The 19294-nt window shown below is 45.1% G+C and overlaps 1 protein-coding gene across 3 annotated transcripts in view; it reads right to left on the bottom strand.

Moving 5' to 3' along the window:
• The window catches only part of LOC105474861 (zinc finger protein 777), a 29605-nt gene continuing 10311 nt past the window's right edge, over nt 1-19294 (bottom strand). For all 3 annotated transcript variants that reach the window (XM_011729689.3, XM_011729688.3, XM_011729690.3), the window contains exons 5-6: nt 5197-5448; nt 1-1567 (exon numbers count right to left, since the gene is read on the bottom strand). In XM_011729689.3, the coding sequence (XP_011727991.1) occupies nt 411-1567; nt 5197-5448 (1409 nt within the window). In that variant the 3' untranslated portion in view covers nt 1-410. The remainder of the gene's footprint in view (nt 1568-5196; nt 5449-19294) is intronic.

Raw genomic sequence — 19294 nt, 5'->3', positions numbered from 1 at the left:
GTCTTTTAAAAATTACTCTATTATTATCAAATAGAACCACAGTATCCAAAAGGTAATTATAAAGTTCTATCCCCAACTAGATGGGCCCTACACCGCCCCTCTGAGTGGCCGGCGGCCAAATCACGCCCCCCGTGCTGATTGGTTTCATCCATTTTATTGTCAAGGAAATTAACAGCCCGAAAGGGTTCCCCAGGTCCGCGCCCTCCCCCCTGGGGCCCGGGGGAAACGCGGCAGCAAGGGACCTGGTCTCACTGCCCCCATGTCCTTGGGAGGAGGGACGAAAGGAGAGGGGAGCTCACGGCAAAGGGGCTGGGGGGCGCCCCGCCCCCGCCCGCTGGGCTCGGGCCTGGCGGTGTCCGAGGGGGGCTCGGCCCGCGCACCTGGCCGGGCAGCGGTGGCGGGGCGCGCGCTCACTCGCCCGTGTGGGTCCGCAGGTGGTACTTGAGCGACTGCTTGTAGCGGAAGCACTTGGCGCAGTGCGTGCAGGGGTAGGGCCGCTCGCCCGTGTGCGCACGCTGGTGCTCCAGCAGATGGTGCTTCTGCGTGAAGCGCTTGCCGCACTCGGCGCAGTGGTAGGGCCGCTCGCCTGTGTGGATGCGCCGGTGCTCCAGGAGGTGGTGCTTGCGGATGAAGCTCTTGCCGCATTCGGGGCAGGCATGTGGCCGCTCACGCGAGTGCACACGGCAGTGGTTGGTGAGCTTGGACTTCTCACTGAAGCTCTTCTCGCACTCGGGGCACTTGAAGGGCCGCTCGCCCGTGTGAGTCCGCTGGTGGCGCAGCAGGTGCGAAGGGCGGCTGAAGCTCTTGCCGCACAGGCTGCAGATGAAGGAGACCTCATGCTTGCCCGCATGCACGCGCTGGTGGATCACCAGGCTGATGTGCAGGCGGAAGCTCTTCTTGCACTCGGGGCACGTGTAGGGCCGCTCGCCCGTGTGCGTGATCTGGTGTTTGGTCAGGCTGGACTTGTGGCTGAAGCTGCTGTCGCACTCGGGGCACTTGTAGGGCTTGGGGCCACTGCCGCCGCTGCCCGAGCTGGGTGACTTGGGGCGTGGCTTGAGCGCGTGCTTGGGGTTGAACGTGGGCCCGCGTTCGGGTGAGACGCAGCCTCCGCGCACGCGGTGGATGCGCTGGTGCAGCGTGAGCTGTTGCTTGTGCCGGAAGCTGATCTCGCACTCGGCGCACTCGTAGGGCCCCTCCTTGATGTGGTTGCGCTGGTGGATGATGAGGTTGATTTTCAGGCGGAAGCTCTTGCCGCACTCCATGCAGGTGAAGGGCCGCTCGCCGCGCCGGTTCCGCTGCTGCTGGCTCGAGGCCCCGCGGTTCTCGCTCAGGTGCCGCTCACCGTGCATGGAGGGTGCCAGCCTTTTCACTGCAGGGTTTCCTAGCTGCAGAGGCGGGGGGCTCTCCTCGCCCTCGGGGGACATCTCCCCGGGCAGCGGGGTCTGGTACATACTGGCCTCGTATCTCCCGGACAGCTGCCCAAGGGATTGCAAGTGCTGCGGCAGCTCATCCTCCTCCTCCTCCTCTTCCTCCTCATCTTGTTCCTCTGTCTTGATCACGATCCCTTCTGCTCCAGGGACAGAGAGAGAAAGTCGTTAGCTGTTGCCTGGCGCCCCTAGCCTACCTGGATGGAGGTACAGCATTGCTTTACCCTCACCAAAACATTGCATTATTGGCCCAAATTCCTTCTTTTGGGAAAATTCTCCTCTCTCTGCGGCCCCTGGTCCGCTCCCCTCCCACAACGAGGTGGATGCGTAACCCAGGCTGGCCTTGCTGTTTGGTTCAGGAATGAGTCCAGACTTAAAAGGGGCTAAAAAGAGTTCTCCTTGGATTTTATACGGAGGACCGCACGGGAAATCGCTTCCTGTTGGTTATGATGCGAAACTGCTGGTAGAGCCGGACCCATCAGGAAAGAAGGAAACCAGTACACAGAGCCGATGTGGGAACACCTGGATCCAGCCATGCCTGATGCTGGAATACTCACGATTCTCTAATTATATGAGTGATGCACACCTCTTTTTCCATTAGGCTACTTAAAGGTTGGGTTTCTACCAGCTGTACCAAAGGGTCTCCACTCCTCTAAGGTTCTCAGTCTTTGCCCCTCTGAGGACATCTTTGCCTGAACTCTGCTCAGACCAGCCCACTTCTTTCCTAATCCACTGGGAGATTTCTCCTCTTGGTGCCTTTCCTCACCTTCCTCCAGAAATTTCCCTCTCCTCTCCACGTCTGCCTTGATGATCAAAACCTACAGCACTCCACCCCTCCTTGGAGCCCACAGTACTCACTGGTGCCCACCCTAGGAATCAGGAACCCAGCCTTCTGCAGCCTCTCATGGGTGGAAGATGCACCGGCACAGTCAGACTCCACCACCCTTGAATCTGGATCAGCTGCAGGCAGTGTACGCCCCACCCAGGGATGCCCCCTCGACGCTCTAGCCTGGTCCTTTATGATAATGTAAGTTTCAGAGAAAAGAAGTGGCTCCCGACTCCTGTTTGAGTTTTCTCAAGTGGCTTGTACTTATTTGGCACTAACTGGTGAGTTCTATTTTTAGTCACCAGCTTTGTGTGACATGAGAAAGTCACTTACTTCTCTGAACCCATCTGTGACAAAGACAAAAAGTCTGTGTGTGCAGAATAATTAAAAACAAACCAACAAGACCTTTTCAGAGCACTCATACCTGTCTTCTTTTCATGAGCACAATATCTTATTATAGGGCAAGTCAAGCAAGAATTCTCCCCATTTTACAGATGGGTCATCCAAGCTCAGAGATACCAAGTGATGTTTCCAAATAGAAAATGAAGTCCTAGGCCTTTCCGGAGCTTGCAGGTTGGGACCCATCTGGTCTACCTCCTCAAGTAACAGGGACTGAAGCTAGCAATGTTCGTGACCCAGCCAACGTCTTGTAAAGTTGCTAGTGACTCCCTGTCTTCCTTAGCACTTCCTTGTCCTCCTCTACAGCCAGTGAACTACAGTGGTAAAATTAGGACACAGATGTGCTGAGTCAAGGCTGCCTCAGTAGTGTTAGGATTCTCAGCAAGAAGTGCCCCAGAACATCCTTGGAGCACGATGCCTAAAAGATCAAGAGCAGGCAGCTGCAGAGTGTGGTAACTAGTTGCCCTGGTGTTTATCCCGAAAATACTGAGTATCTCTGAAAGGCAAAGGGGAAAATAGATCCTGAGAAGGGCTAAACTCTCCTTGAGGACCAAAGGTGCTTATTTCTTTTTATCTTTTTTTTTTTTTTTAATTTATTTTTGAGTCTGGCTCTGTCGCTCAGGCTGGAGTGCAGTGGCATGATCTTGGCTCACTGCAACCTCTGCCTCCTGGGTTCAAGTCATTCTCGTGCCTCAGCCTCCCAAGTAGCTGGGATTACAGGCGCCCGCTACCATGCCCAGCTAATTTTTATATTTTTAGTAGAGATGGGGTTTCACTATATTGGACAGGCCAGTCTTGAATTCCTGACCTCAAATGATCCACCCGCCACAGCCTCCCAAAGTGCTGGGATTATAGGCAGGAGCCACCGCGCCTGGCCAAAGGTGCTTTTTTCTTAACGGAATGATAAACACCAAACATTTGGCCCTAAAACTCAAGACTCACAATTCCACAAACTACTGTTTAGTAGTTTTCTAAAGTTCTACTACAATTAATGGGGACTGCTCAAAAGGCAACTGAATTTATACAATGATGGTCCCAATTTAGCATATACTCAGAATCTACCTTATGTCTTTTCACTGTCCTTTTATGAAAGACAACATGGTATGTCAAAAACACTTCTGAAATACCATGGAGTTACTTAAAAATCAGGTGGTAGATCCATATATGTACATATTTTTGAGACAGTGTCTTGCTCTGTCACCCGGGCTGGAGTGCAGCAATACAATCATGGCTCACTGCAGCCTCAGCCTCTCAGCTTCAACCAATCCTCCCACCTCAGCCTCCCAAGGAGCTGGGACTGCAGGCATGCACCACCATTCCCGGCTAAATTTTAAATTTTTTGTAGAGATGGGGTCTCCCTGTGTTGCCTGAGCTGGCCATGAACTCCTGGGCTCAAGCAATCCTCCTGCCTTTGCTTCCCAAAGTGCTGGGATTACAGGTGTGAGTCACTGCTCTGGGCCTAGATCCATATCTTTTGACCAAGAGGAATGGTCATTAATAAAATGCAAATTATGGAGGAATTATCTACAGATAATTTTTAAGCAGTTTACATCAATATAATACTTTTAAAACCAGAAATGGATGTGGATATATTTCTAAATATAAAAGTGTTATACAAACATGTAATGGTGAATGACTTACACATAAACAAAACATCCAGACAAAAACAAAAGTCCAAGTGGGTTCTACCAGTTTTTCAAGGAACACACTCAATTCCTATTTTTTTTCAGAATACAGAACAAGAGCAAAAGCTGCCCAGTTCATCTGATACATCCAGTATGATACTGTTTCCAAAATTAGATGAGAATAATTCAAGAAAACGTTCATTTCATTTATGAATACAGTTGTCTAACTTGAGTAAAATATTTATTACCTAAGTCCAATAGTGAATTCAAAAAATACATGATGATGATCAAGTAGGGCTTTTCCTGGGCCTGCCAGGATGGCTCAGCATCAGAAAATCCATCACAAAAGATGTCCTGGGATCAGGCCACCATGAGCCCCAGTGCCTTACTGTTCTTGAACTCAGAAGGAGCAAGAGTGAGCAGCACGGTGATAAAGTTTTATAATTAAACAAAAATGAAGACTAGGTTCGAACACAGAACGGCAGTGCTATCATTATTTGAAAACCATGCTCTCCAGGGCTGAAATCTTCAAGGTAGTTGAGGCTTCTAGGGTGATATGAGATGATCAAGGACACGTTGGGAGAGTTCTGGCTTTGCCACTCTCTGTGTGGCCTTGTCCAATCTATTTAACCTCTGCCTGTAAAATGAGGGGTGGGATAGGTGAGCTCTGAGATCCCTTTCATTCTTGCCTGAACCAGTCTTTAGAGGTAACCACTTCTTTCCTGGGTTGGAGATGGGTTCTTACAAGTCCTGCGTCACGAAGCCTAGACCCGAGGCCGTGCTTGGTAATTCTTTCCCACCTGTTGCCCCATCAGTGTCCAGCTACCTCTCTGAAGGAACCACAGCTGTCCCAGGGGGCAGCGGCCCTCTGGAAGGCCTCATGGCAACACTTCTCTGGCCCTCCCCACCCAGCACTCACCCGTGCAGTTCCTCTGCTGCACCAGCATCTGCTTCAGTTCGCTGAACTCGCTGGAGCCTTCCGTGGACTCCTCCAGCGTGTTCTCTGGCTCCTGCATGTCCAGGTCTGGCTGTTCCCCACAGGGGTCACCCAGCTCTGAGTCCTGAAAGCCGTGCTCTTCCACCTGTCCCATCAGGGGCTCAGGTGTCTCCAAACTTTCTGAGCCCTCGTCGTTGGTCTGTACCTCGATCTTAATCACGATCCCGTCATGTGCTGAGAGAGGGTGGGCAGGGGTGAGAAGAAAAGAACCCAGAATGTTCATGCCAACTGCCCAGGTTTCTGCAGCCCTACAATTTACATCTCAATAAGTCTTATCTTAGAGACCCTGAAGAAATGTAATATTGAGTTGGAAATGAGTAGACACAGAATTTTCTGGACACCTTGTAGCTTTGAATACCAATACAAACTGTAGTCAAGTTAAAATAGATGCAAAGTTTGTTTGCCATGAGCACCATAATTAAAAAAAAATTCAGCATTGTCAGGGTTTATTATTAGTCTTATTTTTTCAATAGACAAAGGTCTCACTCTATCACCCAGGCTCGAGTGCAGTGGCACGATCATAGCTCACTGCAGCCTTGAACTCCTGGGCTTAAGTGATCCTCCCAAAATGCTGGGATGACAGGCATAAATAAGCCACTGTGCCCAGCCAGGGTTTATTTTAAAGAGATGCCCATTCCTTTTCTCAGTCAGACCAGCCAACTGGTACAGTTAACACAGTTTCTCTCTCATCTGCTCACTCACAATCAGGTTGATGAAGAAAAGGCCATCTCCTGACTACTCCCACCCCTCGGCCCCATACCCTGAGGTGTCCAAAAAACAGACTCACATTCCCAAGCACGTATGCATGTACACCAGGGGCATTTGAGTTTGTTTTTAGTTAAATAGCATCCTATTAAACACTACCCTGAAATTTATGTTTTTAAGCTTGCCTATAGGTCTGTAGACTAATTTCAAATGTACCATTACATACATAGGTGTCATTTTACATAAATGGGATTATAACACATTTTTGGGTTTTAGTGCAGTATTTTTTTCTGTCTAATTTGCCTTCCCCTTCCCTCTCTTCCCATTTCACCGTTATGACTTCCCAGGTAACTCCTATAATTTACCAGGACTTTTCTCTGTGCTTATGAATAAGCCACATACACGTTTATTTATTTATTTATTTTTCTGTCACTATTGGCCTCCTCTGTGTTCCTCTACTCAAATATCTTGTAGAAATCCCTTCAATTTCTTTCTTTTTTTTTTTTTTATTTGGAGTCTCACTCTGTCGCCCAGGCTGGAGTACAATGGCGCAGTCTCGACTCGCTGCAAGCTGCGCCTCCCTGCTTCAAGCGATTCTCCTGCCTCAGCCTCCCGAGTAGCTGGGATCACAGGCACCTGCCACCACACCCGGCTAATTTTTTGCATTTTTAGTAGAGACGGGGTTTCACCATGTTGGTCAGGCTGGTCTAGAACTCCTGACCTCATGATCGGCCTGCCTCAGCCTCCCAAAGTGCTGGGATTACAGGCATAAGTCTCCTCACTTTTTTTTTTTTTTTTTGAGACAGAGTCTCCCTCTGTTGCCCAGGCTAAAGTGCAGTGGCATGATCTCAGCTCACTGTAACCTCTACCTCCCAGGTTCAAGTGATTCTTGTGCCTCAGCCTCCCAGGTAGCTGGGATTGCAGGCATGCACTACCACACCCAGCTAATTTTTTGTATTTTTAGTAGTGATGGGGTTTTACTATGTTAGCCAAGGTGGTCTCGAACTCGTGGCCTCAAGTGATCTGCCCACCTCAGCCTCCCAAAGTGCTGGAATTACAGGCAGGAGCCACCACACCTGGCCATAAGCCAATTTCTACAGTGCTAATACATTGTTAAAAATGCTGTATATATTCCATGGTCAGGATAGTACCGTAGCTTATTCATTCTTTCCCTAATAGAAGAACATTGGCTTTTTTCCCCAGACTTTTGCTATGGTTAAGTTTACTGCAGTAACAATAGAATATGTCATGTACAAACATATTCATTCATTCATTGAATGTTTACTAGCAGATATCTACTGAGCACCAACTACATGTCATGTGGTCTAACGGCTTTTGATATATCAGTGAAAAAAACATGGACCTTACATAAGGTGGTAGACACAATAAATAAATTACATTGGATGTTAGAAGGTGACAAGTGCTGTGAGAAAAAGAGAAAAGAAACCAGGAGATAAATGAACCAAGCAGCCTCAGTCCTGCCCTCCTGAGGCTCCTCCTGCTCCTCTGCCAAATCCATTCATTCCCTTACTAAGAAATCAGACAAACTCATCAGGCTGAAAATGGGTGCTAGATGACATAAGCTGGATTCCTTCGGATGAGTGGCACTCCTTTAATGCCTCTCTGATTCACCAACTCAACTGGTTTGGAAGTGGATGGAATATAAAGCAGCTCTAATGTTCTCATTTACCCCGATTCCCTCAGAACTGTGGGACTCTCCCACTCTCTCCAAAGATGTCTGTGTCCTATTCTCTATGAAAAGGAAAAGAAAAACTCATCTATACCTCCATCCCCTACTTCCTGCACTGGCTCAGAGTCACCATCTTTACCTCCCTTTTCTCTCCAATCTCAGGGAAAGTAATGTCTCTCTTCCCTCCTCCTATCACTGAAATCCTCTGCTTGTTTCCTTAGCCCTGCCCATTTCTTTCTCCCTGGAGTTTTGCTCCATTAGTTGTGTGCCTTTTCTCCTCTGTCTTCAATCCTTGTCTCTGTGCTAAATCGTTACGATCCCTCCACAAACATGACCATGACCATGACCATGACTCTAGCATCAGGAAAACTTCTTCCCTGACTTCACAAACTACTTAAAATATTTTGCTTGCTTACACCTTAAAATAATTTTTAAAACTATGTACTCCTTTGCATCTTTTCGAATAAATATATAAAATGCATCAGTAACTGCAAAAGATGTAATTTCTGGAGTATTGTAAATATTGATACTTTGAAATAAACTCTTCCATCACCCTTTAATGTCGCCAATGGAATCTAAGAACCCCAGCAATTTTAAACCCACCATTATTCACTTAAAAACACATGAACAAATTCTTCTTTGATAGCTGGAATTTTTATATCATTCCTTTTCACCTTGAACTTCTATTTCTATTCCCACTTTGCCCACAGAATTTTATCCTAATAGAACATATTTGTATGCTTAGAAGCCTTTTACTGATCACTTCATCTACCACTCTGCCACAAAAATGTGTATGTAAATTGAAGGTTTAATTTTGCTTTCATTTCTAATAACCACAGGTCTCTAAGTGTTCATTTTTTTCCTGGCTTAAGTTATCCTTAGTGATTATCACTACAGAATGATAAATAATTATCCAAGATAGAAAATAAAGAAACTTTGGGAAATGTATCTTATAAAGATGAATAGAATTTTTTCCCAATTAGTTTACTTATCTGGAAATCAATATTCTTATTGTAGAATATACAGTTCAGAATCAATTTGTCTGTTTCATTTTTATAAATGAAACCTCATTTACATTGGGAAACCTCATTTACATAAATATGTAGATGGGCTGGAAGCAGCTTTGTTATGGAACTGTCACTCAATTCTGAACTTCTGAATTATATGCCACAAAGATCACACGGTCAACATTATCATCAAAAACTGTTTCTAGGGCCAGGCGCGGTGGCTCACGCCTGTAATCCCAGCACTTTGGGAGGCCGAGGCGGGCGGATCACGAGGTCAGGAGATCGAGACCATCCTGGTGAACACTGTGAAACTCCATCTCTACTAAAAATACAAAAAAACTGGCCGGGCGTGGTGGCGGGCACCTGTAGTCCCAGCTACTCGGGAGGCTGAGGCAGGAGAATGGCATGAACCCAGGAAGCGGAGCTTGCAGTAAGCCAACACGGCGCCACTGCACTCCAGCCTGGGCAACAGAGCGAGACTCCATTTCAAAAAACAAAACAAAACAAAACAAAACAACTGTTTCTAATGACCTATCAGTTCACAACATGATTAGTTTCTCTTTCAATTTTGTTAAAGGTAAAATATTGCAAACAACCTAAGCTGCAAGAGAACTTGCCATCCAGGCCCCAGAGTGACGCGCTGCAGGACATGTATCCCAAAATTCTGAATATTCTCTCTGTTTGGTGACCTGGGGGCTTTATGCCTCTGAGAAATGCTTTATAGTAAGATGGAGATGGGCAGGAAGTGCCTGTTTTGTTTTGTTTTTTAAGACATGAGGCCTTGCTCTGTTGCCTAGGCTGGAGTGCAGTGGTGAGATCATAGCTCACTGCAGCCTCAACCTCCTGGCTTAAACCACCTGCCACCTCAGCCTCTAGAGTAGCTGGGACTACAGGCATGTGCTACCATACCCAGCTAATTTTTAAAGTTTCTGTAGAGATGAGGTCTCCCTATGTTGCCCAGGTTGGTCTCAAACACCTGGACTCAAGTGATCCTCCCACCTCGGCCTCCCACAGTGCTAGGATTACAGGCATGAGCCACCATGCCTGGCAGCCTGTTTTTTTTTTTTAAATAATGGGAGAGTAGATGAGAAGCCACATTTCAGGGACCACATGCATTGTGTGCTTTTGGCTGATCAGCTGGACAAGAAGAGATGGACTAACGACTGGAAACTGTGCCCTCAAAGACATCTGTATTATGTCTCTCCTGGGGAGTACCCTTATCCCCTCAAAAGCATGGGTACCCCAGCTTGAAGACTAGTGCCTTCAACACCTGGCCCTACTTCAAGACCCAACTTGAGTGTCCACCATTCCATCAAGCCTCTTCAGTGCTCTCAGCTGGACACAGCTGTGCTCCTCCCTGAGCTCCAGGCATTCGCCTGCTCCTCTTTGTGGCACGTACTCTTTCTCCCTCAAAACAGGCAGTATGTACACACTTTGACCCTCCCCTCCACTTGCTAGATAGCAGGGAACGCCAGTGTTTCCCACCAACAATGTCTCCCCACCCCAAACAACTTTTCAAAGAGTACTGACAACCAAGCTGCATTTATTTATAAGCAGGAATTTGTTCTCCCATTTAAAAAATTAATCGAAGACACACACATTGTGGGAATATAGTTTATGAAAAAGGTAACATTTCAATCCAGTGGGGAAAAGTTTAAAAGGAATGGAGACAACTGGCTTCCTGACTAGAAAGGGAAAAAAGCTACTTCACGTATTTCACACCGAACTCCTGATGAACAACAATATTTATGTATAAATAAGAAATTCACACCTAAGTTTTACAACTTTAAGCTGAGGAACAGGCTATCTGTAACCCTATGGGACTTCAGATAGTCCTTTTGGAGGACGTTTGGTAATTCGTGCCAAGCATATTAAACATGCCCAACTCCTATCAACTATAATTTTGCTATAAATTGTTTTGAAAGGATTCTTGTAGCTTGCTGTTGCCATCATTTGGCTATAAGAAACTTATTTAATCTGTGATTGGTTTTTAATAATTCATGTTCATAAGAACTCCTGTGAGGTGGGGAAAATCCCATAAATTGTTTTCAAATGTATTAAACATTTGCAAAGACTGAATTTATTAGTTATTGAAACTGATATAATGCCATATTTTTAGACATTTAGTTAAAATAAGCATTTAATTACTTAGACTTAGCAATTTTCTTTTTGTTTTCTAGGGCAAAAAAAAAAATTTATTTTGTGTTTCAAAAATTTTTATAGCTTTTTTTGAGATGCTCACAGACCTAAGATCTGTGATCACAGTGTTTACTAAATAAAATAGCTTGAGTAAATATTTCTACATTTGATATGAAACCCAGATTGGGAGGCTGAGGCGGGTGGATCACCTGACGTCAGGAGTTCGAGACCAGCCTGGCCAACATGGCGAAACCTCGTCTCTACTAAAAAATACAAAAATGAGCTGGGCGTGGTGGCAGGGGCCGGTGATCCCAGCTACTCGGGAGGCTGAGGCAGGAGAATCACTTGAACCCGGGAGGCGGAGGTTGCAGTGAGCCGAGATTGCGCCACTGCACTCCAGAGTGAGACTCTGTTTCAAAAAAAAAAAGACTGATAAATTTGAATACATAAAAGTTAAAAACTGCTATTACACACACACACACATACACACACAAAATATAAAAGTAAACCACAGGCCAGGCGTGGTGGCTCACGCCTGTAATCCTAGCACTTTGGGAGGCCAAGGTAGGCAGATCACTGGAGGTCAGGAGTTTGAAACCAGCCTGGCCAAAATGGTGAAACTCCGTCTCTACTAAAAATACAAAAAAATTAGCTGTGCATGGTTGTGGGCGCCTGTAACCCCAGATACTCGGGAGGCTGGGGTAGGAGAATAGCCTGAACCCGGAAGGTGGAGGTTGCAGTGAGCTGAGATAGTGCCACTGCATTCCAGCCTGGGCAATAAAGTGAGCCTCTGTCTCAAAAAAAAAAAAAAAAAAAAAAAGTAAACCACAAACTGGGGAAAGTATTCATATACATACTGTTAGGCAAGGGCTAATATCCTTAATATTTTAAAAGCTTTTTAACAAATCAATAAAAAGATGAATAATCCAAAAGAGTAACAAAAAAGATTATTCACAGAGTAGTAAGAGATAATAGTAATCAATAAAGGTATGAAAATATGCTCAACATCACCCTTATAGAAAGTATTTTCATCCACATATTGTGTTTTTTTCTACTTACTACTTTGGCAAATGAGAAAAAGATAAATAATACCTGTTACTGGTAAGAGTGTATAGAAACAAACATTCTCATGCTTAGATGGATGAAGGCATGTAAATTGGCACAAGTGATTTGAAGGGATTTGCCAGGATCTATTAAATTTTTAAGTGGGTATATCCTTTGACCCAGAAAATCCATTTCTAAATAAGTTCCTGACAAGTGCATGAAGATCTATTTATAATAATCTTTACTGAAGCACTGAAACTTGTGAACAACCTAAATGCACATTAATGGGACAGTATTTAAACAAATTATGAAATCAATACACAGAATACTACCGTCGGCTATGAAAAAGAATATGACAAATTTATATATTGTGACATGTAAAAATGTCAATGATATACTATTGAAAAAAGAAACTTGCCAATACTTCTATATTGTCTGACTTTTTTACAATGATAATGTGTATATGTATTACCTACATAATTAAGGCTATGTATATGTAATCACATGCACATAAAATTGGAATGAATAAACTGCTGACTCTTGAGAGAATATTATCGGGGACTTTCTCTCTGTACTTTTTCTTTGTGAAATTAAAAACCAGTATTGCCACATTAACTCTCTCTACCAGCTCAAAGCAAATAAATATTGGTTGACACTGACTTTCCAATCTTCTCATGGCTATACTTTGTTAGGTTTTTTTTAATTAAAAAATTTTTTTTAAAGTTATACATGCACACAGGCTAGTTGAACATAGTTGAACAGTTCTTCGAAAAAAATTTTTTTTTTGAGATGGGGCTGCAACTTCCACCTCTTGGGTTCAAGTGATTCTCCTGCCTTAGCCTCCTGAGTAGCTGGGATTACAGGCACGGGCCACCACGCCCAGCTATTTTTTTCTTTTTTGCCCTTTTAGTAGAGATGGGTTTTTACCATGTTGGCTAGGCTAGTCTCGAACTCCTGACCTCAAGTGATCCACCTGCCTCGGCCTCCCAAACTGTTGGGATTAGAGGTGTGAGACACCACACCCAGCCCAGAACTTATTTTTTAAAAAGTTCTTTTCCACTCACCTACCCCCATTTCCTGCTCCCCGAGGCAATCACTTCAATGATTCCAGCTGATTCTTTGGTCATTTACCTCCATAACTCTAAGTAACACACTTATATTGCTACTCCTTGAGTTTTCAATTTTAAGCATCATCCATTGACTTCCAAGGGATGAAGGTCTCCTCTGAACTGATCCTGCCAATACAGTTTTGTTGTAATTTTAGTTGGATCAATACTGGATGTTTACCTCACTAGATTATATCAATGTTATTTATAACAAAACTCTGTAGTATAGTGAGTGCTTCCAATGCCTGTAAACCTTCTTGCCTTCCCTAGATCTGACACTTTTTTCTTTTGCCCAGCTTACGACTAATTATCATGAACTCAGCCCCAAACTCCCCCAACCTTACCTTGCTGTGTAACTCTCCTCTCCAAACATTCAAATATATTGGGTGTTTATCCATTTCATCTACTTGAAGACAAATTTCTGGGACCTGTGGAGGTGCCCCACACAACCGGCTGCCTCTAGGTGCACAGCTGGCCTCTCGGAATGCCCTTGGGCCATGCCCCTGGAGTGCCTCCACCTCTCTCTCAAGTTGGCGTTTGTAATGCCTCCTTCTTGGTTTACTTCCTTATTTTGGCAAAGCACCTCCCCCAGTTTGATAAAGGATTTGTGGAGACTTGAACATCTCAAAATGTCTCAGTTTCACTCATATTTAATCGAAAGAGTTTGGCTAGATATTGAATTATAAGTTGGAAAATATTTTCCTTTGGAATTTGAAAGGCATTGCTCTACTGTCTTCTAGATCCCAATGTGGTTACAAATGTCTGAGGCCATTCTAATTCCTGTTTCTTCGCATGACTCTGTTTCTCTTCTCTGGAAGCTCATAGGATTTCCTTTGTTCTCAGTTGCTCTGAAAGTCCATGCTGAAAGTGTAGGTCTATTTTCTTCCAGTGCTCTGGGCAGCTGGCTCTTTCAATCTACAAAATTATGGCTTTAATTGGTGGGAATTTTTCTTGAATCATTTTGTTGATAATTCCCACCTGTTTTTGCTACTCTTTTTTTCTGGATATTCCTATTATCTGGATGTTGGATTTCCATCCTTCAGTTTTCTTATTCTTTCCCTATTTCCTTCCATCCTTTATTTTTATTATTTCCCTATTTTCTTATCTTTTAGCTTTATTTTCTGGGATGTGTGCTTATCCTCCAACACTGCTCCTGAGTCTCTAACTTGTACTATTACATTTTTAATTTCCAAGAGTTCCTTTCTCTTCTTTTTTAAAAAAACAAGCATTACACTTTTGTGTCATGAATGCATTCACTTATTTTATCTAAGGATTTTATATGTAAGTATTCATATATACATTTTTTTCCTCTCTGCATGGTCTCTGTTCCTCTAAATATATTTTTTCTGATGTCTTTACTTATTCATCTCTGTACACCACAGACTTTTCCCAAATGTCTTCTGGTTCTTGGTTGTCCACAGAGACTTACAAGAGGACACTCAAGAGAACAAAGAGCTGAATGCATTTGGGTGGGGCTTGCTAACTATGTGTGGGTCTCTGCTTGGCCCATAGGGAGCTTTGGCCAAGTCATTTTACTCAGAAACCTCTTGGCCTGGTCCCAAAAGTCTCCATATAAGGCTCTTCCAATATCCTGCCCGATGGGTTTAATTCTGGGTGTTGGCAACATTCTGGAAGTCGAGTTAGGGAAGAAAGTCTGCAGATCTCAATATCTGCACGTCAAGTCTCCTTCTTCCCATTTCCGATGTAGTGCCCCACCCTCAACTGTGCCTGGTGCCCATGTCCAGAAAGCCTCCTCTGCACCCTCTCCAGAGAATAAGCCTGTCACATAACACGGCTAGAGAAACGCAGATGCCTGTAGTAGGGACTGAGGGAGGCAATGGGAGCTGAGGGGAGTGTTAAGTGGTCAATTTAAAAGATGTTCAGCCAGCTGTCTGTGTTTAGCCTCACTTCATTCCTATTTCCAGGAATCTCTAGAGTCTCTGGTACTATTAACTCTTGAGCCCCGAGCAGGTGTGGGGGTGCAAATTGAGTTTCTTCTCAGTTTTCCCCAGTACCAATTTCAGATTCAGCTTACCACATCTATCCACTTGCTTCAGGGCTGAAAAACTTCCTTGCTGTATCTCTTTTCTTTTTAAAAGTTCCTTCACTCTTATTTTAGAAGGATTTGGGAGGCCGGGCACAGTGGCCTCTAATCCCGGCACTTTGGGAGGCCGAGGCGGGCAGATTACCTGAGGTCGGGAGTTCAAGACCAGCGTGACCAACATGGATAAACCCCATCTCTACTAAAATACAAAATTAGCCAGGCGTGGTGGTGCATGCCTTAAATCCCAGCTACTGGGGAGGCTGAGGTGGGAGAATCACTTGAACCCTGGAGGTGGAGGTTGCAGATCGTGCCATTGCACTCCGGCCTGGGCAACAAGAGCAAAACTCCGTCTCAAAAAAAAAAAAAAAAAAAAGAAGGATTTGGGAGATTTGGGAGGTAGGAATAAATACATGTTCAATCTGCCCTGTTGAACTCAATCTTTCATTGTATACTGTTTTAAAAAATATATTTTTACTGAATAAGAAGTAATATATGCTTACATCAGAACATTTTACAAAACATAGAGAAATACGGCTTTGGTATGTTTCCATCCAGTTTTTTTAAACCTACTTTTGCTTACATCACTGACCTCACTATATTTACTTTTCACACTTCTACATCCTTAATCCTCCTATCAACTGGATCATTCCCATCAACATTTCAAACAGGCTTTAGCAATCCCCATCTTAGGCAAACAAGAATCCCCACAACTGTCCCATATTTCCACTCCCCCACAGCTACACTTGTTGAAATGACTGTCAGCACGTGCCATGTCTACTTCCCTGCCTCCCACCCGCTCCTCACCCACTGACTATCAGGCTGCCACCTCCACTAAGCTACCAACGTTAGTCTTCCTAAGGTCACTGATGATTTTTAGCTTGCAATCCAATGGACACTTTTTTGTCTTCCTATTCCTAAACCACACAGCAGAATACAACACTGTTGGGCATACTCTCTCCTTCTGGAAACATTCTTCTCTAGAAATACCCAACAGGGCACTAATTTTCCTGCTACCTTTCTGGCCACTCTTTCTGTTTCCTTTGATTCCTCTGGCTCCTCCTTCTTTTTCCAAATCCTACAACAGTGGTTTTCAACCCTGGCTGCACATGAAAATCACCTTGGAAGCTAAAAAATACTAACACTTGGGCCCCATCGTGAACAACATATTCCAAATTCCCGAATCTGCCCCAAAACCCAGGGTTCTGCAGGGCATGGCTTGTGTTCTCCTCTCTCCCCCCTCTACAGACTGAGCAACCCAATGTATCTATGCTGCCGACACCAAATGTCCAAATGTGCCAAGGCCAGATGTCTCCAGCTCAGACCTCTGCTCTGAACTCCAGACTCCTTTATTCAGCTGCCTTCTCAACACCTGCTCTTTGATGTCTCACAGGGATCTCAAACCTAATGTGTTCAAAACGGAATTCTCAGTGTTTCTCCAAATCTGAACCTTACATTACCCTCCCTCTATTCTTACTTAAGCCAGAGGCCTAGGAGCCATCCTTAGCACCTCCCCATCCCTCCTATTCAACACCCACCAATCCCTAAGTCCTTCCTAGTCCACTGCCAAAGTATATCTTGACAACAGCCACTTCTCTCTCAGGGTGATGCCAAGGTTTCCTACCTGGAAGACAGAAAGAACCTCCAAGTGGTCTCCTAGCTTCCAGACCATCCTCCCTTCAGTTAGTCCTCCACGGAGCAACCAGAACCCTACTTGGCCTTCAGGTTTCCACTAGAAATCCCATGTCCTCAAAGAGGCCTTTCTGACTTCCCAAACTCAAGGGCACCTTTCCTGTCGTGGGCCTTGCAGTCCTGGATGTTCTGCATCCGTCACAGCTGGTGCCCGTGCTTTCATCTATCGGGGGTGTTTTGGTTGTTAATGTCAGTCTCTCCACAGGAGTTAAGTCTGAGGGCAAGGGCCTCAGGGTTAATGTAGTTCTTGACACAGTACCTGCTACCAAAGAGATCTGATGAACTAAATAAACATACGAATGAAACTTATGGTTTCAAAACTCTTCATAAATGTGATTTTAGTGTGTAATAGTCTATTATACTGTGATTTGTATTTGTACATCTTAATCTATATTTTGGATTCTTTTTCATGCTAGACTCTCAGGAAGTAAATTATTAGGTCAAATGTAAGAACATTTAAAATATTTAAAATATACTTAATAATAAGCCAGGTGCAGTGGTTCGTGCCTGTAATCCCAGCACTTTGGGAGGCTGAGGCAGGTGGATCACTTGAGGTTAGGAGTTCAAGACCAGCCTGACCAACATGGTGAAACCTCGTCTCTACTAAAAAAAAGTACAAAAATTAGTTGGGCGTGGTGGTGCACACCTGTAATCCCAGCTACTCAGGAGGCTGAGACAAGAGAATTGCTTGAACCAGGAGGTGGAGGTTGCAGTGAGCAGAGAGCACGCCACTGCACTCCAGCCTGGGCAACAAAGTGAAGCTCCATCTCAAAAACAAAACAATATATATATATACACACACACACACACATATATAGTAAAAAGATATGTATATATTTTTAAGACTAGAAAGCATCAAATTGCTTTCTCGAGAGACTGAAATGATGAACCCTCCGAGTGGCAATGTCTGAGCACACAGATTTCAGCCATGCTTTCTGGTTCGCCTTACTCTTTGCTAATTTGCTAGGTGAAGATGGTGCCTGGCTTCTCCAGCCTCCAAGGCCACCCTTCCAGGGCTGTGAATGAATGGGAGCCCCTGTTCTGAATATCTGGAGGGTTGACATCTGAATCATCTTTGGATCTCTTTGCCCTTGGGAACCCAACCATTAAATGGTAGTTTATTTGCTGAATTTACTTAGCCAATTCATAAAATTGTCATGTTTGGTATATTTGGAATTATGAGAAGTCTCAATTTTCTGGACTTTTCCCCCTTGGTCTCATACTTTTGGTCTGGCCCATGGCTGGATTTGCTGCCATTCTGCAAAGGGAGAAGGTGCTTGGATGGACATGTTACCACTGGAGTGTAGGGGCTCTGACACCTGCAGTTTTGCAGAACCAGCCTGCAACGGCAAGGCCGGGGCCTTTGGTTTAGCACAGAGGTGCGAGTGTGCAGCTCACGCTGTGGAGCAGCACTGCCTATGTCCTCCCCTGTCCTCCCACTGCAGACTCCCAGGGGCTGGAGATGGTGACTGGAACAAATGACACACTTCAGCCACACAAGGAGGCCTCTGTGAGGCTGCCTATTCCAGCAGAAGCTCCTGTGGAAGTGCATGTGCCAGAACAAACCCAGCCCAGGGCCGAATGGATTTGAATTATTTTGCTTTTCAATTCTGGCCCCATTCTGTGAGAGGCCCATCTGTGATGAGGCTGTGAAAAGCAGACAGAGAAAGGGGATCCATGCTCTTGCATCCAGCTCTTCCAAGAAAATTCTATGAGAGCTGCACCTGAACCGCAAGTCCCTGCTGGGACAGCAGACTGTATTTTAGGATTTTTACCACAAATCATCTCTCCTGACTTCTCATTCTCTGCCTCCCAACCCTTCTTTCTCATTTCTTCTACCTAGAATCTCTCTATTCCTACTTGACCTTTGTTTTTGGATGTGGCCACTCAAACCTTTACGGTACTGACTGATTTTCCTCAACCAAAAGTTCACCCTGCCATGTGCCACGCTGTCACCAACACCTCATCCTCATCGACTTTTAAATTCCTCTTTTCTGTCTGCCAGAATGAACTCAGGGTTAGCCCCTCCCCTCGAGTTAAATTTTAGGCAAATTCATAGAAAGTGACGCCGCTGGATTTCTCTGGGACATGCCAGCACTTGTATTTTTACAGGGTTCTGTCTCTCCCAGAAGTCACCTTTCCACTCAGCACATGGGGCTGACATTACTCCATGTTCCTAGAACATCTGCTTAGAGCCAGCTGATAGGTTCCCAAATCAATGACATTAGTTCCTAACAAGACCTGGCTGTTGGCCCCAAACAGAGTTCTCCAGGTGGATAATCCTCTTTCAGCAGACATGACTGCCAGTAACACTCAGCTATGTTCACACGCCACACCTGCCCACACAGGACCAGGATCAGCTTCCGCTGACGACCGTCGAGGTAAGTGATGCAAGTCCAAGGGCAGTTCCCAAACAGGGGCTTCAAAGAGCAACCACGCACCACAAGAGCTCCTGCAGCATGAGTGTGTGAGCCACTGAGCCGGCTGCCGTGAATGGGGTGACCCCAGGCACACCAACAGCGGCTGGTCTACTGAGCCACTGCTATGTGCCAATCACTGTGCCAGGCCCCACGGTTAGATATTAGTGCCAGTTCTA

The sequence above is a fragment of the Macaca nemestrina genome, chromosome 4, assembly GCF_043159975.1.
Source record: "Macaca nemestrina isolate mMacNem1 chromosome 4, mMacNem.hap1, whole genome shotgun sequence".
In the NCBI taxonomy this organism is placed as follows: domain Eukaryota; kingdom Metazoa; phylum Chordata; class Mammalia; order Primates; family Cercopithecidae; genus Macaca; species Macaca nemestrina.
The sequence above is the reverse complement of the archived record's forward strand: the minus strand, read 5'-3'. Positions and strand labels throughout refer to the sequence as shown.